Source organism: Canis lupus, chromosome 17 (assembly GCF_003254725.2).
Source record: "Canis lupus dingo isolate Sandy chromosome 17, ASM325472v2, whole genome shotgun sequence".
NCBI classification, from domain to species: Eukaryota; Metazoa; Chordata; class Mammalia; order Carnivora; family Canidae; genus Canis; species Canis lupus.
The window spans coordinates 21,266,109-21,288,017 of record NC_064259.1 but is presented as its reverse complement, the minus strand read 5'-3'; the positions used below and the strand labels follow the sequence as shown (position 1 = coordinate 21,288,017).

The following is a 21,909-nucleotide window of genomic DNA, read 5'->3' as shown; positions in this document are numbered from 1 at the left end:
CTTGAACAAGTGAAAGGATAGAGTCCCCATGTTCAGGCATAGGAGGAAAGCTGAAAGGAAAGGTTTGGGATGGGGTGATAATCAGGTGCTCCGTTTTAGACCAATGAAGCTTGAGGTGCCTAGTAGATGCTAAGGAAGTGAGGTCAAGCTGACATCTGGGTATTTGAGTCTGGAGTTCAAGTGAGAGATCTGGGGATCATTGTATAGATGCTGTTTATTTTGTTAAGCTTTTTTTAAACAGAAAATTTCAAACAAATATAGAATAGCACAATGATTCCCTCATCTACCTATCATAGAGCTTCAACAACCACTGCTTTCTGCAGTTTCTAGATAGTATTTTAAGCCTTGAGACTGGATAATATATCCATGGATAAAACACTCCAAGAGTGTTAGAAAGGTAAGAGAAGAGGGTGACCAAGTCCTGGACCATTCCAGCATTAAAGGGTTGAGAAGAGGGATGCCTGAGTGGCTCAGCGGTTGAGTGTCTGCCTTTGGCTCAGGACATGATCCCGGAGTCCCAGGATTGAGTCCCACGCCGGGCTCCCTGCATGGAGCCTGCTTCTCCCTCTGCCTGTGTCTCTGCCTCTCTCTCTGTATCTCTCATGAATAAATAAATAAAATCTTAAAAAAAAAATTCTTAAAAAAAAAAAAAAAAAGGGTTGAGAAGATGAGGAGGAACCAGCAAAGGAGCCTGAGAATAAGCAGTCAGTAAAGTGGGAGGAAAACCAGATTATGGTATCCTGGAAGCCAAGTGAAGAAACAAGTAATTCGGGATCCCTGGGTGGCGCAGCGGTTTGGCGCCTGCCTTTGGCCCAGGGTGCGATCCTGGAGACCCGGGATCGAATCCCATGTCGGGCTCCTGGTGCATGGAGCCTGCTTCTCCCTCTGCCTGTGTCTCTGCCTCTCTCTCTCTCTCTCTCTCTGTGTGACTATCATAAATAAATAAAAATTAAAAAAAAATTTTTAAAAGAAACAAGTAATTCCCAAATAATGATGTAATTACAGTTTGATAAATGCTGAGGAAGAGGGATCCCTGGGTGGCGCAGCGGTTTAGCACCTGCCTTTGGCCTAGGGCATGATCCTGGAGACCCGGGATCGAATCCCATGTCGGGCTCCCGGTGCATGGAGCCTGCTTCTCCCTCTGCCTGTGTCTCTGCCTCTCTCTCTCTCTCTGTGACTATCATAAATAAATAAAAATTAAAAAAAATGCTGAGGAAGAAAAGAAGTGTGCAATGAGAATATGTAACGTGAGATCCAACCTAGTCGGGGAATCAGGGAAAGCCTCTAGGAGGAGGTAATAATTCAGCTCTAGCCCTCCCTCATCCTTTCTATCTCCAGCTAAAATCCTGCTTTCTCCATCTTGATTCCACTCTGACAACCAGCCCCTTTTTTTCTGGGGTGGCTGTATGGAGGACTATGTGTCAGCCATTGGGGGGCCCCAGGAATACCGTGATGAGAAAGATAATTCTTGCCTTCAGAAAGCTTGTATTCTAGTGAAGAGACAAACATACCATTTTGTTTCAGTGTGCTGAGTGCCACCATCACATAAGCACAGCGGGCCTTGAGAGCACTGGAAAAGCACTGGAAAACTTCAGCCTGGTTGGGGAAGGGGTTTAGAAAAGCTTCCTGGAGGAACACTTGAGCAGAGAATGGAATGGAAATTGGACTCTCTTGTTACCTCTGCCTATACCCTTCAACCTGGCTTGGACCTTTCCAGTGTTAACCCATTGCCCGAATGCTTGGATTCCCAATCTTGTCTGAGATTCCTAGCCCGGCCAAATACTGACTTCAGGACCTTGCTCTCTTTCTCTCCCAGTATGAACTGCTCCAGCCTGGATTCCCAGGAGGCCCCTTCTGACCTGCTCTGCCACCCTCTGTTCTGGCACTGACCTATCCTGAGAACTTCCAGGGCTTCCTGCTTCCTTCACCCCTTTGGGACTTGATCAAAGTGGCCTAAGGAATCTCCTTAGGGAGAATTGATACCTAAGGCGACAGGACAGACATTAAGAGGATGTGGGTAAACCAGTAACCAAAGACAGCAGAATAGAAATCTCTTAGAATCAAGTTAAAACCAGGAGGGGGAGGAAATGCATCTATCTTGTTCACTGGGAATTCCCAGTTACCCTAGCAAAGTGCATGGCAGGAAATAAGTGTTCAGTAAATGTTGAATGAATAGTTCTTACAAGATTCCAGTTCCTTAAAGCCAGCTCTAAGCTGCCCTTCTAACTCCTGCATAATTTTCCTAGCTCCTAGCAGATGCAGAATACCTTCCTCAGATCTGGCATTCAAGAGGACCCTTTGCAAAGATTTTCATAGGGCCACTTGATGGCTCTTTGAGAAACAGGTGCAAGCACTCTGTTTCGCTGCCAGGCTTTTCTTGCATAAATTTCCAAGCACAGGCAACTGTTGGTATTCTCCCCGCTGGTGCCCTCGGCTTCTGGAGGCAGCACGTTCCAAGGCCCGACACCGAGGGAGCTGCGGCCGAGGACAGCCCTGTCATCCACCTGCTCCCAGACTTCTTTCCCCTCCCGCCCGCTCGCTCCCCGCCCTGTAGCGGGCGGGCATGTGCCGGCGTCTGCGCCCCCTCCCGGGAACCCGGGGCTGCTGTCTGCGCTCTGTGGACTGACTGCCCGGGAAGGGAAATCCCGGAGGAGGCCATTGTTGTTAAGTCCCCTGTTGTCGTCATTGGCTAAGGCGTGCCTAGAAGCCCCTTCCCCGCACAGGGCTCCGCGATTTCTCCCCAGTCTCGAGCTCTCCTGCCCTGGCCGCTTCAGGCGAGGCTACAGCATCCCAGCCCTTGAGTGCGCGGTGGCCCCTCCGCATCCCAGCTCCAGGGCTCTCAGAATTGGGGAAACCCCAGGCCCCGTGCGGAGCTTCGAAAACCGACGGCGCCAAGCGGCACCTGCCGGGGGTCCTGACCTAGACGAACAAGAGTTCCAACCGTGCTCTAACAAGGACCTACAAGGTGACCTTGGCCGGTGGTTTCCCCTCTCGCTACCTCAGCTTGCACCCCCAGGCCCGAGGAAGGAGCTGAGGCCCCACTCCTCTAAGGGAGGTTGGAGGGAGAAAGGACCCCCACCCTCACTCCCTCGCCCCTCTCCTTGCGTGGGCTTTGGGCTGAGTCTTCCGCTGGGAGTAGCGGGGAGTGTGCCGAATAAAGGCTGGCGCTGGCCCCGGGCGCAGCGTGGGTGTAGATGCGGCGCGGGGGGCTCGCGCAGACCCTTCGGTTCTGTTCCGCACCGTTTCCCAGCGCAGTACGCTCCCTTGGTGCACGCCGCCCGCAAACCTTGGCAAGGGCCTCACTCTCCCCCGCCTGAGCAGCCAGCCCGCAGCCCAGCTTGCCTAATCCGTTCAAGCCTCACCTCCTCCGCGAAGCTCTCCCAGGTTAACCCCATCTCTTCCAACCACTCTATCTGGCACGTGTTCCTGGTGTTTGTTCGGGTTTTTTTTTTGGGGGGGGGGGGCGGAGTGTACACTCAGTCGCAACGTTTGGGATAATAACCTTGGGACGAGAACCCTAAATGAGCGACGCCCAGTGTGTTCTTCAGGAAGGGTGCCGGTTGATGGGTTTCTCTGCTGGACTCACTAGCCACTCCCACCCTCCACGCTTCCCCATCCAAGCTCAGTTTTCTCCCTCCTCCTCCTCCAGACCCTCCTCTTCACAGAGTGTCACAGCTTGGAGGGCACAATGTGATGCCCACTCCCATTTCATCCTACAGTGGCGGCAGGTGTGAGGGGCAGAGAGCATTGAGCAGTTGAAGGTTTAACCCGGGGCTCAGCCACCCACTTTGCTGTAAGTCACTCCATCCATCCCCTGGGCTGTAGTTAAAACGGGGCAAAACGAGGCAGAATGAGAGAATGCCCATCCAGGTGCTAGAGGGTCGGAGGCAAAGAATCACTTGCTGACAAGCTTCCACCTCCCTCTAAGAACAATGGTTTGTGTGACCAGAGAGGTGGCATCACTCCCTCCTCCTCCGATTGCCCCAGACTGTGAGTGACAAGACTGCCGTGCGCGCCCTCTCCAGTGGCCAGCGCGGCGCCCTGAACTGGAGAGGGAAAGAGGATGGGGTTCCAGTCCCAGCATTTTATTACCCGGCTGCACGACCCTAGAGGCTTCTAACTCTGGAACTCAGTTTACTCATCTGAAAAATAGGGATAGTAATGGATTGGAGGAGAACAGGAAGCTTTTGTCACCCAGTGTCTCTATAAAAATAAATGATAATGAGCGGTACAGTGCTTGGCAGCAGATTTTGCATGCAAATTCCGACCCCACATCCTCCACACAGGGGTTTCTGGCCAGAGTCCCTGGAGTTCTCCCGGATATGTCTCTGCGCACCCCACGCTCTTTCTGGTTCTCTCGAGCTAGGTGATGGACCCACACCTGTTTGTGCCTCTGTCGGGAGGGGTTGGAGGACCCCCCCCCCCGTGCAGGCTTGCGAAGGGAGGTGTTTCTTGGGGGAAGGTTGGTCGAGAGGTGCCTAGGTTTTGGGAGCTTGGCTTAGAACCGGCGGGCGGGACTTGGGTGGGGGCGGGGCTATGGAGATTAGGTGTTTTCTAGAACCCTGAGGGGGCGCAGAGGACTTGCGTCGCCCCCACCTGGCTCTGGCACTGGGAAATGGGGCTTTGGTTATGGGGGCCGGGCTCCGGGGGCGGGGCTTAGGCATGGGGGAGAGGCCCGGGAGCCTGGAGGCGGGGCTTGGGGAGCTCGCCCCACGCGGGGCGGGGCTCCAAAGGCAGCGGGATCTGCAGTTCGGACTCCCCGCGCCACAGTCGCTGCAGTTCCCTCCACTCTGGTGGCCCCGCGGCCCTGCGGGGAGTCCGAGGGTCGGCTGGCCGCTCGGACTTGGTGCAGGGCCGGCCCCGCCTCTCTCTTCCTCGGTGGGGCCTAGACGGTCGGGGCCGCGGAGACATGGAGCCCTCTCCTGCCACGGGGGGCTCGGAGACCACTCGCCTGGTGAGCCCCCGGGACCGCGGCGGCGCCGGTGGCGGCCTGCGCTTGAAGAGGTAGGACAGACCTGGGCCAGCCCTCAGCCTGGGGGCGCCACCCTCGTGCCATCCGCCCCTTTCGTTGTCTCCCTCGGCGCGGCCCCGGCTGGCCGCCCCAGCGCACCGCAACTCCCTCGGCTTCGCGGCGCCGGGTCTGTCCTCCCCGGCCACACGGCCAGAAGCCCCCGCCCCTCCCAGCAGCCTGCTATGCTCCTCCCGGCCACGGTTTTTCTCGGTCCCGCAAATCGGCTCCCCGGCGCGTCCCCCAAGCCTCCGGACCCCTCAGCCGCCCTCGCCGCATCTGACTTTCCCGCGAGCAGCTGCCCCTCCGTCGGGCCGGAGTCCGCGCCCGGTGCCCCGATGTCTGCATTGCTCGGGCGCCCTGCTGGTGGGGGCATCTGGCCGCCCCGCCTTCGGAGCCCCCGCTGCAGGCCCCTGGCCCTTTCCTCCGTGCGCCGGGCTCGCGGCGCCCCCTCCAGCCACCGCCAGCTGTGCGCACCCGGACCGAAGATGGGCCCGGGCTCCACGGCGGTTCTTCCCGGCCCCTGGGGGGCGGCGGCCGCTGGGAGGCGAGGGGGTGGCAGCGAAGGAGCAGGTGCGGTCTGGGCGGCAGGGGGTATTCCCGGCTCCGCACAGACGGGGCCGGGGGCGGCGAGGTGTGAAATGAGGCGCGCGGAGCGGCCGGGACAGCGGGCCGGGGGCGGCCGGAGAACCTCCTCCGCGTCCCGCCGGCCTCCCGCGCCCGGCGCCCGCCGGCTCTGTGCGACTTGGCCCTCGGAGCGCCGCGCCAGGCCCATCCTGGCCACCTCCGCTGGCCATTTTGTCTGTTGGCTGACCGTCCGTTTGTCTCGGAAATTTGACAGGCTCTCTAGCTCTTTCTCGTCGGCTTCCCCCCCCCCCCCCTTCTTCATTTCTCCCAACCGTTCTTTTTCCCTCCGAGCACCTTTCCCTTTGTCTCTGGTTCCTCTGTGTGTTTCTCGCTCTTTCCCTGGGCGAGGGCCGTAAACCTGAGTGGGTGGGGGAGTGGATGAACAGAAGGGAGGACAGACTTCCCGTCTGACTCCTTCCTGCAGGGGACTGCAGACGTGGGCAGCTGTGGAGGCTCCAGCCAAGACACTGGCTGGCTCTTCACATATCCTTTTGACTCTGCTTCAGGCCCTGTCCCCTCCCCAAACTTCCCCTCTACCTCACTCAATATTACTTGTTTGTTGGGGGTTTCAGAATGTCAAGGAGAGAAAACTGCCTTTCTTTCTCTCTAAACAGCATGTAGCCCCCCACCCATATACACACTCACGCACACACCCACTCACACCAACAATGAGGCTTCTTTTTTTTCTAATGTATTTTTTTTAAAGTAGGCTCCATGCCCAAGGTGGAGCTTGAGCTCATGACCCTGAGATTAAGAGTCGCATGCTCTACCAACTGAGCCAGCCAGGCACCCCAACAATGAGGCTTCTTTAGTGCCCAATTCATGCAGAACAAAAGGGAGTAGCCTGTTGATGGGTGGCTACCTTGATGACTGGCTACTCTGTGCCTTACAAAAAAGGCATCTTGCCCACTGCCCCAAAGCCACGCAGCCTGTGCTTGCTATCCAGACCCGCATCTCTGACTCCCGGCTCATTTTCATCCTCATATGACCATTAGTCACCAAATCCTGCAGTATTTTCTGAAAGAGACTCTTCCCTAACCTACCTGCCCCTCCTCTAAAATTCTGTGCAGGGAATCTGTGGCCTGGTCTAGTCTGAACCCTTCCATCTTCTCTCCTCTCTCCCTCTCAGACTAATATACATCAGCAAGGTCATCTCAGGGCTTGGGAAAGATATGTGAAATCAATCAGTGTATATCCCTCCATGTTCCTTTGAGCCCTTGCTTCCCTCCTCAGCCCTTGGCCTGGCTCCTGATACTTAAAACTCCTAGCCACTTATCTTGTCATTGACATCCCATGTGTATGGAGCCCTCTTTTTCACCTAGGTCTCATGTTGAACATCTCTCCCTCTGTGAAGTTGTCCTCACCCCCATCACAGGTGGTCACTCCCTCCCTGGTGCTCCAAAGTCCTTCGTTCATAATCCTCCTGGCCCCAGCCTCTCCTTGCCTAGTAAGTCATCGGTGAAACATCTGTCTCTCCCACTAGACCAGGCTTCACCATGTGTATACCACCTGCCACCTGATTCCCAGGCGCCCAACTATATGTATACCTCATTGAAGAATGAGGATGGGTTTCAGAGCCACCCTCATTTCCCTGTCTCCTCTGGAAACACACCAGAATCATACACATTGAGATACTAAGTCTTGGAAGAAAATTCCAAGAAATTAATCTACCTGCCAGCACTTGAATCTTCCCTAGAAGCACCAAATGTCCCCCCACCTCCCTCACACCTCAATTCACCCACTTGGCAGAGCTTTTCTGAGCCGGAAGACCCCAGGCTTCCCTCCTCACTTTACTGCTGTGACCACTTTTCAACCTAGAGCCTTCGATTTCACTCATGGGTATTCTAGTCACACCTCCATGAGTATTTCTAGGACTGTATTTTCTATTACATCCTTTGTTCCGTGGGAAGGTTCTGGCCTTGCTGGGGTTCAGACTTGGTAGTCATGGGGTTAAGAATTGGGCCAGTATGAACCTAAAACAGCCTGAGCTCAATGTCTGGCATACCAGGTGAGGCCCCAGCCCCATTCATTCACCAAGGGGGGCTTGGCACTGTACAGTTAAGGTGGCCTCTGCTAGGTGCTTATGATCAGACCAAGGTCCAGCTAACATGGGGCAGCCTCCAAATCCAGCATCCTCCCACTGCCTCCCCAGCCACAGCAGTCTGTGCTTCATACTCCCTATAACAACCCCAACTCTGGGATCTGAAATATCAGATTTTTCTGGATCCCAACATTCCACTCTTTTAAATGGCCACATTTCAGCTGCATGTCTACATAGGGAAGGGGAAGGATCTAGATGGAGACACTGGGACCTGGATCTGGGAGGGAAGCACCAAGGCCAGGATTGTATGCTCACCCTTTGACACCACCTTCCCTTCCTGTTGCCTCTGCCTGGCATGTTCACCCAGTCTTTACCAAAACCCTCCCCATCCTTCAGTTTCTCTGATTTCACTCTAATTCGTCTACTCCTCTATCCTCCCAGCCCTGACAGCATTTGGCTTTATGGCAATAGCTACTCTCTTGCTACTGTCATAGCACTAGATACACCTTCATCTTGTTCACCAAAAGCTCCTGGAGGTCAGCAAGTTCCTGCTCACTTGTGTTCCTTATGGTGTCTATCAATTCGTTATGGTAGAGTCTACTCTATACCACGAACTCGCCGTGTGGCCTCCATATGTCTTCCCCCTCTCTGAGTCTCATACTTGTCATTTCTGTAACAAGTGTTAGACGAGACCATCTCTACAGTGCTTTCCAGCTGTGAAATTCCATGGCTCTGTGTATGACAGAAAAGGGAGGCTGGGCTCTGAGCGGTTTCTTAGCCCCACTCTCTCACGTGGCCCCTGTCTCTGAGGCTCCCAGGTTTGAGCAGGCCTTGGGACAGACAGAGCGAGTGTTGGGCCACGGCTAATGAAGCCTGTCTAGCGGGACTGAGGAACAGGTCAGACCATGGCCATGCACCAGTTTGAATCACGCTACCCATCTCAGTCTCTTCACAGAGCCCTCGGAGGCCGTCCCTGAGGAACCCAAATCTGTGGAGTTGCCCTTCCACCACTGCCACAGGGACCCCCTACCACAGCCGGGCCTCACCCCTGAGAGGCTGCAGGCACAGAGGCAGCTGTGTGCCGCCTGTGCCGTGTGCTGCGTCTTCATGGCCGGGGAAGTGGTTGGTAAGTCAGAGGGCTGCTCCTCCAACCCCGTCCTCTTGACCCCGGCCTGAGCCACTCTCCGCCCAGAGTCCCAGCAACGTTCCTGGTGGACATGCAGAGAAGGAGATGGCTGCAGTGGAGACCTGGGTGCTCAGGACTCAGGGAGCGGGAGAGGATGGGAGACAGCACCAAGGGGAATTCAGGGCAAGGTCCGCAGCGGAGGGGGGGTGCCAGGGCAGCTTCTCAGCATTAGCTGAGTCTTTTATTTTTTAAGATTTTATTTATTTATTCATGAGAGACACACAGAGAGAAGCAGAGACATAGGCAGAGGGAAAAGCAGGCTCCCTGCAGGGAGCCCAATGCAGGAGTCGATTCCAGGACCCTAGGATCACGCCCTGAGCCAAAGGCAGACACTCCACCACTGAGCCACCCAGGCATCCCTAGCTGAGTCTTTTAAAAGTCCTATTTTCTTGATATGAAAATGTGTCATTATAGAAACTAGAAATGTGGATGAGTGAAAAGAAGCAAATAAGAACTTCCTGTAGTCCCATCACCAGAGAAAAACACAGTTCACATTTTGGTGCAGGGCCCCCCAGTTTTTCTCCCTGCTTATCCACATGCTGCCACAGCTCATGCTACTTTCTAACTGGACCCAGAGTACACTGCTTTATCCTTGCAGGTGGGTATTTGGCGCACAGCCTGGCCATTATGACCGATGCAGCCCACCTGCTGGCAGATGTGGGCAGCATGATAGGCAGCCTCTTCTCCCTGTGGCTCTCTACCCGTCCAGCCACCCGCACCATGACCTTTGGGTGGCACCGCTCAGGTAAGGCCCTGCATAGCCCAGTGAGCCTCTGATCTTACCAGAAGGTACCTCCTAGGGTCCCGGGCAGGTCTCTGATAGCTTGTCTCCCCCTGCAGAGACTCTGGGGGCTTTGGCCTCTGTGGTCTCCCTCTGGATGGTCACTGGCATCCTCCTGTACCTGGCCTTCATCCGCCTGCTGCACAGCGACTACCACATCGAGGGGGGTGCCATGCTGCTGACCGCCAGCATCGCAGTCTGTGCCAATCTGCTGTACGTGCCAGTATGGAGCAGGCACCATGTGGGGCTCAGGGCGAGGGGTCCTCCTCCCAGGTGGGAGAGCTGGCTCTCTCCCCTCCCCAACAGGCATGCAACACACACACATACACATACACAGTTCTCACCTGTCGCCTGCCCTAGGGCTGCCTTAAAACAGTTGGGAGAAAGACCTAGAACCCAGTAAGCAGGCATTTTTTTTTAATTTTTTTTAAATGTTTATTTATTTATGATAGTCACAGAGAGAGAAAGAGAGAGAGGCAGAGACACAGGCAGAGGGAGAAGCAGGCTCCATGCACCGGAAGCCCGATGTGGGATTCGATCCCGGGTCTCCAGGATCGCGCCCTGGGCCAAAGGCAGGCGCCAAACCGCTGCGCCACCCAGGGATCCCAGTAAGCAGGCATTTATTAAGGGCCTGCTGTGTACCAGCCACTCTGCTGGGGGCTTTCGGCAGCAGTGTCTCATCTGAGCCCCACAACCACCCCATGATGTAGACAGTATCAGTCCTAGTGTACAGTTAATGAAACAGAAACAGAATGGAAGAGGTAGCTAGGTGATTTGCACAGGTGTAAATAGCAGGGTCAGGATGTGAATCCATATCTCCAGCACCAAGTACAGTGTTATGTCCCCCAGGCTACATGATTTGTCTCCCTTGGCCGATGTTGTCTTTGTCTGGGGCTGGGAAAGTAGGGAGAAAATAGGTGGGGAAAGAGCTCCGGGGGGGGGTAGGGGGAGGTGGAGAGAATGTGGAAATAGGGCAGAGGAGGCCAGGAATGGGCCGCGTGGGCTGAGCTGCTCTGCTTCCCCCTCAGAATGGCCTTTGTGCTGCACCAGGCTGGGCCCCCCCACAGCCACGGGTCTAGGGGGGCGGAGTATGCACCGCTGGAGGAGGGGCCCGGGGAGCCCCTGCCCCTGGGGAACACCAGCGTCCGGGCAGCCTTTGTGCATGTGCTGGGGGACCTCCTGCAGAGCCTTGGGGTACTGGCCGCCTCTGTCCTCATCTACTTCAAGGTACTGTGCACACAAGCCTGCCCGGGCCTTCCTCCCCCAGCTCCACACCCTAACCCCCTCCTTGGACCCTTGGCCTCTCCCCCACCCCCACCACCCCCGCCAAGCTCCTAGCTCCCCCGAAATCCCTGCTCGGGGCATGGTCCCTTTCCCCCAGCAGGGCTCTCAGGGGCCTCTTGGGTCCTGTTTGTCTAAGACACCCCTAGGTCTTCCTCTGGAAGGTTCCTGTTTCCTGGGCTCAGAGGTCTCTTTCCCTACAGCCTCAGTACAAGGCAGCTGACCCCATCAGCACCTTCCTCTTCTCCATCTGTGCCCTGGGATCTACAGCTCCCACCCTCCGAGATGTTCTTCGTGTCCTCATGGAAGGTAAGTCAGATGTCACAGTTCCTCACCTGGATCCTCTCTGACCTTGCTCCAGCTCTGAGCCACCTCTCTTCTTTCAAGAGAGTGTCGGGTGAAGGCCTGGGTCCTGGGGTCTATTGCTAGAAGGAGGATTCGGGCACAGAGTGAATTGTGGGGGTTAATGGTGAGCAGACACAGAATGGGGGAGGTAGAGTCTGGTAAGGGGCTGTCCTTGGGCAGGAGGGGCCTTGGTAATAAGGCATGGTGGGTGCTTTTTGCAGGTTCCCCCCGAAGCGTGGGGTTTGAGCCCGTGCGGGACACACTGATGTCCGTGCCAGGAGTCCGGGCAACTCATGAGTTGCATCTCTGGTCCCTTACGCTTACTTACCATGTTGCCTCCGCACACCTGGCCATTGGTGAGTACACACTGGCCCTAGCCAGTTACCTCCTAGAGATATTTCCCACCCCCTCAACCCGCCTCTCCCCGCCCCAGCCTGGCTCCCTTTCTAAACCTAGGAAGATAATCTGAATTGCTGGAATTGCAGGTCCATCTCTCTTTCTTGATCTCTTTTTCATATGTATGTGCATGTTGGAGACAAGGAACCCTGGACAGGGTATTTTGGGGGGAGGTGACACCCTCTCTGAAGTAGTGCAGAGAACCAGCAACCCTTTAAAAGATCACTAATAGTAATAAGTCTAGTAACAGGGCACATTAGGTAAGTTGTGACCGTGGGGTATCACGGGACTATTCAAACTGATGATTATGAACACTGTGTGGCAACTAGGAAAAATGTTTATGGTATAATGCTAAGAGGAAAAAGCTGAATGTAAAATTATATCTACATTATGATTCAACTATTAAAAATATATATGGTGACTCACAAGCTGACAAAGGCTTTTTGAGTTTCTTCCAGATGCAAGAAGCAATCAGAGACATGCAATTTGGATGCCAAAAATATTATACTTTGTGGGATAGTTGATGGTAACTTTAGAGTGACAATGAGAAAATATTTAACATCTGGATTGTCTTGGAGAATCGGGTGCTGTGGCTGCTGAAACATACAGCTGTTTATTGATAGTCAAAGAGCAGAAGAGAATAGAAAAATAAGAATAGTTTGGTGGTTAGCATGGTGGCATGGCTGACTAGGGGGTGAATCTCTCCAACCTTTTCTTTGGCATTTTTATGCTGTTGGTACAATACAGAAAGAAAATAAAGCTCCTAATTCAAGCCTGGCTTTAATGCTGTGCAAACCATTGGGTCCCCCTTCACCCGTCCTTATCTTGGCCCCTGCCTGGTTCCCAAGTCCCCTGGGAACCTGCTGCCTCTTATCACTCTCCCACAGACTCCACGGCTGACCCTGAAGCTGTCCTGGCTGAAGCCACATCCCAGCTCCACTCCCGGTTTGGATTCTCCAGCTGTACCCTGCAGGTTGAGCAGTACCAGCCCGAGATGGCCCAGTGCCTGCGCTGCCGGGAGCCCCCCCAAGCCTGAGCCAAGGCCCCGCCCTCACCCTACTGCCAGGCCCTGGCTCAGGCCCGGACTCTCAGTACCTGCCTCCCTGCTCTCGGAGAAGGGACAGCTGGTCCCGTACCCCTTCCTCTCTCCCTCCTTCCATCTGCCCATTCCCTAGCCCCCAGGTCCAGTGGACAAGACCAAAGTGTGTGTGTGTGGGGGGGGTGGGGAGGCAGGAGTCAGGCTGAATGGGAGTTAATCAGTGGGGGTGTGTAGAAATCCCTTGGTCCCCACTCCCTGTGGTTTAGGGAGCACAAGCGTCCTTTCCATGCAGTTCATTTGTCTGTGTGGCAGGCTGGCTGGCTGGCTGGCTGGGGGCATCTGCCTGTCTGTGTGCTGTTGGTGTGCCTATGCCTGGGGGAGGTCAGCAGGGGCCCCCTCCCCATGTGGCCCTCGCTCTGTCTATGCAGGAGCCCCAAAACCCGCACTTTGTCTGTTTGTTCTAGCCTTGTGGTTTTGTCTCCATGTGTATGTGTTTCTTGGTGCTGTGGCCTGTGTGTCTCTGTGCCTCTGTGGCTGTGCTATGGTCTCTCTGAGTCTGCACCATCCATGTGTCCTTTTGGGGATCTGTCTGTCCATCCCTCTGTTGGTGCTGTGCCCTCGGCTATCCCAGAGAGAGGGAGGACTCCACCACAGCTCCACCAATAAACTTGTGTCTAACTGCATCTTCCAGTCCGTGTACTGACTCCTCAGAAGAGGGAAAGAGAGCCTCATAGCCAGAGTGACCTCCCACAGCCCTCCTCCCTCCCACCCAGCTCCTCCACCTTCTCCACCCTCAAATATCCAATCCCTTGTAGGCTAAAACCCACCAGTCCCTTTGTTACCTTCCCCTACTGCATGCCTGGGTCTCCGGCTCAGGGAGAGTCCTTGCATGCCCTGGGCTTGGTTGCAGGAGAAAGTTGGAAGGCAAGGAGCCAAGGGATCCTGGAGAGTCATTCCTAAATACTCCTATAGGCCATCCGGGCCTCGGGCTGGTCAGAGGAAGCTTAGTCCCTTTGGGGAAGAGTGGTTGCACCACACTCTTTGGGCTGCGGACACCAAGGACCTCTGTTACTATCCCCCTTTGTCTTAAAGAATCATATATTTGGACAGAGTTAGTCTTTATAAACCAAACTTTTTTTTTTATATACTTTTTTAAAAATTAATTAATTTATTTATTTATGATAGTCACACAGAGAGAGAGAGAGAGGCAGAGACATAGGCAGAGGGAGAAGCAGGCTCCATGCACCAGGAGCCTGATGTGGGATTCGATCCCAGGTCTCCAGGATCGCGCCCTGGGCCAAAGGCAGGCGCTAAACCGTTGCGTCACCCAGGGATCCCAAACTTTTTTTTTTTTTTTTAAGATTTTTATTTATTTATTCATGAGAGACAGAGAGAGACAGAGACAGAGACACAGGCAGAGGGAGAAGAGGGACGAGATCCCAGGCTTCCAGGATCATATCCTGGGGTGAAGGTGGCGCTAAACCGTGGGGCCACCGGGGCTGCCCTTTATAAAGCAAACTTAAGGGATTATTGTTACTATTAAGGGATCCCTTAAACTTAAGGGACTGTGGATTTTCTCTTCTAAGAAATCAAACTCTGTGCTTTGATTTTAGATCTAGTGCTTTGGATCAGCAGGAGTTTGCAGGCCCTGCCACCCTAGGTTGATACAATTCCAGCCTGAAGCAAAGACACTGAGTATTTTCATTAGCCCGTGCATACTTCTGCAAGGCTTTCCTTTGCATAGTGGAAATATCTTTAATATAAAATGATCTTTTAAAAATTATTATAAAAACAATATATGCTTGCCTTAAGAATCCAGCAAAGGGGGCAGCTCGGGTGGCGTGGCGGTTTGGCGCCGCCTGCAGCCCAGGGCGTGATCCTGGAGACCTGGGATTGAGTCCCACGTCAGGCTCCTGCATGGAGCCTACTTCTCCCTCCTCCTGTGTCTCTGCCTCCCTTTCTCTCTCTCTATGTCTATCATAAATAAATAAATCCTAAAAAAAAAAAAATCCAACAAAGGATGGGGATCCCTGGGGGCCTCAGCAGTTCAGTGCCTGCCTTTGGCCCAGGGCGTAATACTGGAGTCTCAGGATCGAGTCCTGCATCAGGGTCCTGGCAAGGAGCCTGCTTCTCCCTCTGCCTGTGTCTCTGCCTCTCTCTCTCATGAATAAATAAATAAAATATTTTTTAAAAAATCCAACAAAGGAAAAGTGTATAAAGTAGAAAGTGAGTGTTTCCCCTATTCTATTACTCCCAGAAGTAACTGCTATTTACAGTTTGGAGTCTCTCTGCCTATATTTTTACGTTCGTACAAACAGTTCTACATAATAACATAGGTGGGATCACTTTATAGGTGAGATCATGAAACCTGCTTTTATGATTCAACCATACATCCTGGATGTGTCTTTCCATGTCAATACACTTAGATTTCATCGCTCTGTGTAAGGTGAGGCTTTTGGACTCATTGAAAATAGGCCTGCCTCCCCACTCTGGTCTCAGCTGCACCCCCGTGCCCCCAAGGCTGAGTGAGTCTTGGCTGGCTGGCTGGCTGGCCTGAGTCAAGTCAGGCGTGGGAGGCTGGGCTGAGGTGAAGGGCTGGCAGTCCATCACGCTCGGGGCTGCTGAGGCTGCCCCAGCTGCTCTCCATGCTTTGCTAGTTCCTGATACTTTCTCATTTTACGACTCATTGATTATAGGCCCCAAGCGACATGATGGGGGTTGGGAAAAGGAAGGAAATGGAGGGTGGGGAAAATGAAGGACGAGATTTCCACCCTATGACCAGCCTTAAGCTGCAGCCCCCACTCTTTATCACATTGTTGGGTCCCTTTGCAGGGTGGGGAACAGTGTTCTGGGTGAAATGAGACCTCACAAAGGATGCAGTCCATTTTTGCCCTACACCCTGGCAAGATGAGAAAATGGAAGCTAAGGCTCAGAGAGGGAAAAGGACTTCCCCGAGGTCACCCAGCAAGTGACCAGTAGCAGAGTTGGGGTTCTCACCCCCCACTCAGGCCTCTTGGAAGCTCTGCCCGGTCCAATTTCTCAGCAAACCTTTGCTCAGCTTTTCCAGCAACCTGCTGCCAGCTGGCATGGCAGATACAGGGGCTCTGGACTCAGGCTTCTTGGTTCTGCCTTGGTCTTCTATTAATACACTGGTCACTTTAACCTCTCTGAGTTCCTGCTTTCCTAATTATAAAAGGAAGGATTACATAGCACTGTGGCATGAATGTGCCTGGTACATAGAGGGCATGTAGGAATAGGTTTTCTTGGGTGGAATCCAGGATGCAGGTGCGAGATTTCAGGGGAACAGGGTGACCCAGCACCCTAATAGCAGGGATAGGAGCCCAAATCTACTGAGCTTACACTGGGTGCAAGACACCCTAGATGGTTTGACCTACACTTTTCAGATGGAGAAACTGAAGCATACGTGCCCAAGTATAACTGTCAGGGTTGAGATGCAAACTTAGTTCTGGCTGCTCTAAGGCTGCAGGCCTTTTACACACTGCCCTCCCTGCCCACCCACCTCCCAGCTTCAGTCTTTGCTCAGTCAGGACAGAAGGATCAGGAGCTTTCTCCCTCATTCATGTAGCCCTCTCCGGGGAGCTGAGGAAATCCTTATCTGCAGGAGCTGCCCGCATCCCCCCATTATCTCCCCCACCCACCTCCACTTGCTTATCCAGAAGGTCCTTTCCTCCTGGTGCCCTTCCCTGATGATAAAATATGTAGTAGAAGGTGAGGTGAGGAGACAGGGCTGGCAGGGAGGGGATGGAAGGGAAGCTGGGGAAGGGCCCATCCATCAGCCCAGCCCTGGCAGCTCTTTACACAGCTGGTTAACCAGGGGATGAGGGGAGAGGGCGGCCTGCGAGGCAGGCAGGGACCAGAGAAAGATGGGGTGGACAAGGGGTGGGTGGAGCGAGGGACAGGCCGGTCGTGCTTAATGCAGTTGTCAGGAGTGAGTGAGTGAGTGAGTGAGTGTGTGTGTGTGTGTGTGTGTGAGAGAGAGAGAGAGAGAGAGAGAGAGAGAGAGAGAGAGGAGAGAGAGAGAGAGAGATGCGAGACCAAGGAGCAGACAGGAAAGCCAGAAGCAGGTGCGCGCCCGGAGACGGGGCGTGGGAACATCCGGGCAGAAGGGCCGGCCCCGCCCCCCTCGCTCGGGGCTCACCTGGGCCTGCTGGCCGGGCGGGGGCGGAGCGGACCCTCACCGACCGGCGGCGAGACCTGCAGGCCCGGCGGCCCAGGGGCACAGCCTGCCTGAGGCCAGGAGGAAGCCCAGGGTGATAAGTTGGGGTGCTCCTCATTCTGGTGACCCTGCTTCCCTTCCAGGGACTTCAGTGAGCTGGGAGCCCAGTCCCGCCGCCTTTAGCCAGGCCATCAGAGGGGGAGCAGCGCCCCCCTGAGGCCCACGCCAGGATAGCAGCAGAGGCGGCCGGAGGCTCTGGAGGTTATTTAGGGACCGAGGCTGGGTGGGAAGAGCCCTCCCCGGTTCCTGGCAGATTGCCCCAGCCCCGTGGAGAACTGCGTTCAGGGAGTTCCCTTTGTACTTGAAGGAGTCTTTGTCCCCAACTCTGGGAGTTCCCAGGGCTTCTCTGTCTCTGCTTTGATCACCAGGCCCATCCCATCACCACCAGGTCGACGCCTTCTAAGGGGTGCTAAGCAGTGGGGCAGAGGCGGAGGCGATCACAGATGGGCCTACAAAGTGGGTCCTGTTGCTAGGATAGCGGGAGAAAGTGGGCAGCGAAAAGGTGCAGGTAGGAGGGGCCTCCTGTGGTCAGAGCCAGTGCCTGTCTCCTTCAGCCCCCCACTCCCTGCCCTCTCTCTACCCCAGCCTTCCCCCCCCCCCACCCACCTGGCTGCAGCATCTTGAAGCCCCAGGAAGCAGCCCCAACTGGACCTGAAGGAGCTAATGCAGAGAACAGGTTTCCTCCCTTTCAGGGCTGACTCTCAGGGCCACTCATAAGCTATTCCCCTCCTCCCCTGCAGCACCAGAGCTCCTACTCCCTGTGGGAGACTTTCTGGTCAGTTCCCAAGTGGGTGCCTCAGGATGGGAGAGAAGGAAAGTGCAGCAGCCATCAATATACCCTCTCCCACCCTAGCTTAGTACTATGTTTCTAGGAGAAGGCTATAGGTTCCTTGTACAGAACAGCTTCCATTCTTAGAGGGAAACAAGAGCTTCCCAGAATAGAACAGGAAAGCACTGTAGGGGGCCTCCAGGTACACCCCTTCTAAGATTTTCTCTCCAATTTGGTGCTATGCCTGTGGCACCTGGTCCCAGGGATCACTGCCTGACTTTCTCTCTGACCCAAACAGTCTGAACATTCAATTCCACTCTCTTGTTCTCTTTGGCTCAACCAAGACAGACTATAAATTTTAAAAGAGCTGGAGCCAAAAGCCTAAGGAGAGAGAAGATGGAACCAAACCCAGGAACTAAAAGACAGTTAAAGCTTACCAAAATAAGCAGGTTTCAGGCCTTACACTAGCAAACATGCTTTTTCTTGGCCCAGAGATTGCCTCTCTGTTCCCTTCCATCCTGCCCACCTGCTGCACCAGAGCAGGGTTCGGTTCAGAACTCGGTCACACAGGACTTCTGGGAAGCACAGTGATGGGGTGAGATTGCTCTGTAAATCATACAGATTTACAGAGCCCGGAGGGGGTGGTGGGGGTGGACGGAGGCACTGCTTTCCTCATGTTTGCCTGGCACTTAGACATTCAGTAATGGCTGTAAGTGAAGGAATGAATGGAGAAAAAGAGTAAACAAATGGGTGTGAGAGTCATACAAAGTCTAAAAGGTACCATCTTTTTTTAAAAAATTATTTTTAAATAATCTCCCCAACATGTGGCTTGAACTTGCAACCTCGAGATCAAGTCACCTACTCTACTGACTGAGCCAGCCAGGTGTCCCTATTAAGTGCCATCTTAGTCCCCAGGCTCCCACCCATAGGCAAATGAGCCGGTGCCTTACAAGCTGACCCTCCAGGACAAATCTGCAGCAGCATTTGGTGGTAACTAATCAAGTGCTTCTCAGGGAAGAAGTCATTGACATTGCCAGAGTCCTCCAAGGTGAGTGACTCGCCTGTCCCTGGTCCTGCCCTGGACATTGCTTCCCCCCACCTCACCACAAGCTCACAGTTTGTCTTCCTACTAAGCCCCGCTTGGTGACCCTTTTATTACTCTCCTAAGGATTCATCACAGCTTTCCCAGCTTCTTCAGGTCTCTTTCTGGTCCTAAGGCCACACACATTTTTTCCTTGCCTCTTGGTGAATGACAGCTTCTAGACCAGTCCATCACTAACCCCATGAAATGTGGTGTCCCCCTTATAGCCAGAAAGCATCAGAGTAACTATGATACCAAGTCCCTGCCTCAGACTTCATTCTCTTGGATCTCCTTCAGAATCTCACCTGCTGACACCTCATTCCAGACCTCACACACCTGCAACTCTGGGACTCTTTGATGGCTTTCTTCTGAGTTCTCCTCCACCCTTTCTGAGATTCTGCTCATTTCTCCTTGCTCTCATTCTCTCGGTGAACTAATCCAGAGGTACATATTTAGAGAGTTTTGATTGGGATCCCTGGTTTGGCGCCTGCCTTTGGCCCAGGGCGCGATCCTGGAGACCTGGGATTGAATCCCACGTCGGGCTCCCGGTGCATGGAGCCTGCTTCTGTCTCTGCCTCTCTCTCTCTCTCTCTGTGTGACTATCATAAATAAATAAAAATTAAAAAAAAATTAAAGAGCTTCGATTACCTTTATGCTGACGATTCAGTCAACAAATGTTTACTGAGCCCCCGGTATGGGCTCAGTACTTTTCTTAGTGCTTGGGTTATATTAGTAATGTCCCTTATGTAATCACATTATTTATCTGTTGCATGTTGCCCCAACTCCCCAGTTTCATTATCTCCACTGTATCTCCACATATGTCCCACAGCAGCTGAAAAGCATCACACCCAAACAGAATACATCCTTCTGTATCCCAAACTGGCTCTCTGATCTGCATCAGCCCTCATTCTCCCCATCTCAATGTCCCATGCCTGGAAGACTTTTAGTCCTTCCTATCCTTAGGATTTTCATATTTCATAACATCCCTTTCTGCCTTAGTCCAGACCATTGTCATCCATCATCTGCCTTTTGTGCAACAACATTCTAGTTGGCTTCCCTGATGGAATGGCTCCTATCCCCCATCTCTTCCAGATGCCGCTGCAAGGTTAGTCCTCCCCGTGCACTCACTTATCCTGGCACTCGCTGTCTGCTCCTCATCTCCACCGGCCCATGTCCCCCCACTGTCTAAGGAGTATTGTCACAGAATTATAGACACCTACCAGTGTTACACTGGGAACTCCCAACGCTACCCTTTCAGCTAAAGCCCAAAGCTGCACCAACTTGCCATGGTTGCAGCTCATTAATGGTAACAGGTAGGAATAGGACAAAAGTGGGAATGCCTATTTTGAGATTTTCTTCTTCACAAGTGTAGAGAGTAAAGAGTTGGGGAAAATGACTTTGCAATGATAATACGGGAACACATTGAGTCAGACCCTTTTTCACAGAGGGATATAGCTAAAGGGTTCATCCAAAAGTAAAAGTAAAAACGACTTAATATTTGTAAAATGCTAGAACAGTGCTTGGCACAGAATTAGAGCAATGTTAACTTAAAAAAAAAAAGAAATAGATCAAATTGCTGAAGATTCTCAGGAGGAAAGGAGACCAGAAAACTTTTTTTTTTTTAACTTTTTATAGTTAATGACAACCACATGGAGTGTATGAGATTGTTTCTCAATGGACATGAAACAGCCTTAAGTATGGATATTTTGTTTAAAGCGCTGTTTTTATTTCTTGCTGATAGCTTCATTTATTTCCCAAGGTACTAAGATCTCATTTCTGGTTATAGGGGAAAGAAGTTTATTCAACTTAGAGCTGTGTTATGATTAGGAGAGCCAAAGAAAGGAACAGAGCAGAACACCTCCCACCACTTAGCAACTGAGTAGAATGTGTGTGCTGTTTGGCACAAACCCTTCTACTTGAGGACTAGGCTCTCCGAGTTCTGTGGGAATCTGTGTGTGACACGTTCCCAGGTACTTGGGAAAATAATCTCTTGATTTGTTTGAATAACCTCAGAAGGGTAACTGAAGCTCTAGAAAGGATAAGTGTTCTCTAAATGATACTCTTTCTAACCCACAAAGTCCTCCAGGCCCCCTGTGAGAGAACTTGTCAGGGTCAGGGCCAGGGCCAGGAAGCCAGGTCCCAGCTCTGCAGGAGCTGATGGAGTTATACCTAGTCCCACCCTCCCTCCAACAGGGCCTGTGGTTATGAATTCTGTTTCTGTTGGAATGCACACCCAAACCTCTTTGTCTGGTCTGTGGCTTCCCCCAACCCTAACAGTCAAAGCCAGAGTGCTCTGCTGGGTCCAGGTGTAGAGCCCCTCCTCAGTGCTCCAGACCCAGGGTTACTCCTGTGTTCAAGCTGTGCTGGCAAAAATATTCTCTTCTCATCCCACCTGCCTGGGCCTGCCCTTTTCTCGGGTAATGGCTCAAACCCTACTCCATGGACAGGAGCCCGGGTTTGTGTTGATCTCTCTTCTGAAAACTGGCTCCCCAGATACCTTAGCCTCATTCTCTGCTTTAGATTTGGCAGCTTTTCTCTCACTCTGGTTTTGGATGCCCTTAAAGCCTGAAGTGACTCTTTCCTTTTTGTTTTACTAGAAAGATGGGTTTGAACTCAAGTGGTCCCACATATGAATCTTAGCTATGTAACTCTGGGTAAGCCACCTGGTAACTTTTTGTTTATGAGCCAGTTTCAGCATCTGTAAAATGGTTAGAAAGTGGATACTAAGATTACATGAGAATATGTGGAAGTTTGTGCTCACATCGTTTTCAAAAAATGAGTCCCTTCTTTCCCATCTCTGTAACATGCTAATAGCTCTTTGCAGGAAGTGGGTTCTTCCTGAATGATGCTGGTGCACTTTGGACCACCACGTGCCAGCCAGCATGTGGCAGTCCAGTCTGTAGAGATCATCGGATGCCTTATTAGCTGAGGCCTCAAGTGATCTTGTTCATCCTTAGGGGTGGGAGGTAGGGTGGTAAGTCAAGTCTGCTGAATTAAGAAATTTCTTTAATGCTACTAAAGTTCATGGAATGGAACAGAATAGCTCATACACTTTTATGATCCACAGAAGCCCTGACCTGCAAAGACACATGAGCTACTTTACCCCAGTCCCTAAGCC

The 21,909-nt window shown here is 52.9% G+C and overlaps 1 protein-coding gene across 1 annotated transcript; it reads left to right on the top strand.

Annotated features, from left to right (window-relative positions):
* Positions 1-4,719: 4,719 nt before the first annotated feature.
* On the top strand, positions 4,720-13,387 carry SLC30A3 (solute carrier family 30 member 3). The gene is made up of 8 exons (XM_025454368.3): positions 4,720-5,004; positions 8,621-8,802; positions 9,461-9,607; positions 9,703-9,856; positions 10,672-10,870; positions 11,128-11,233; positions 11,491-11,625; positions 12,553-13,387. Exons 1-8 carry the CDS (start codon positions 4,910-4,912, stop codon positions 12,699-12,701), a joined length of 1,167 nt encoding a protein of 388 aa, XP_025310153.1. The 5' UTR covers positions 4,720-4,909; the 3' UTR covers positions 12,702-13,387.
* The last annotated feature ends 8,522 nt before the right edge of the window (positions 13,388-21,909 follow it).

Bases quoted from the DNA above. Each gene is read 5' to 3' on its own strand.
- SLC30A3 (XM_025454368.3), top strand. From the start codon at position 4,910: ATGGAGCCCTCTCCTGCCACGGGGGGCTCGGAGACCACTCGCCTGGTG. The intron at 8,803-9,460 runs GTAAGTCAGAGG...TTATCCTTGCAG, and splicing joins CATGGCCGGGGAAGTGGTTG to GTGGGTATTTGGCGCACAGC. The intron at 9,608-9,702 runs GTAAGGCCCTGC...CTCCCCCTGCAG, and splicing joins CTTTGGGTGGCACCGCTCAG to AGACTCTGGGGGCTTTGGCC.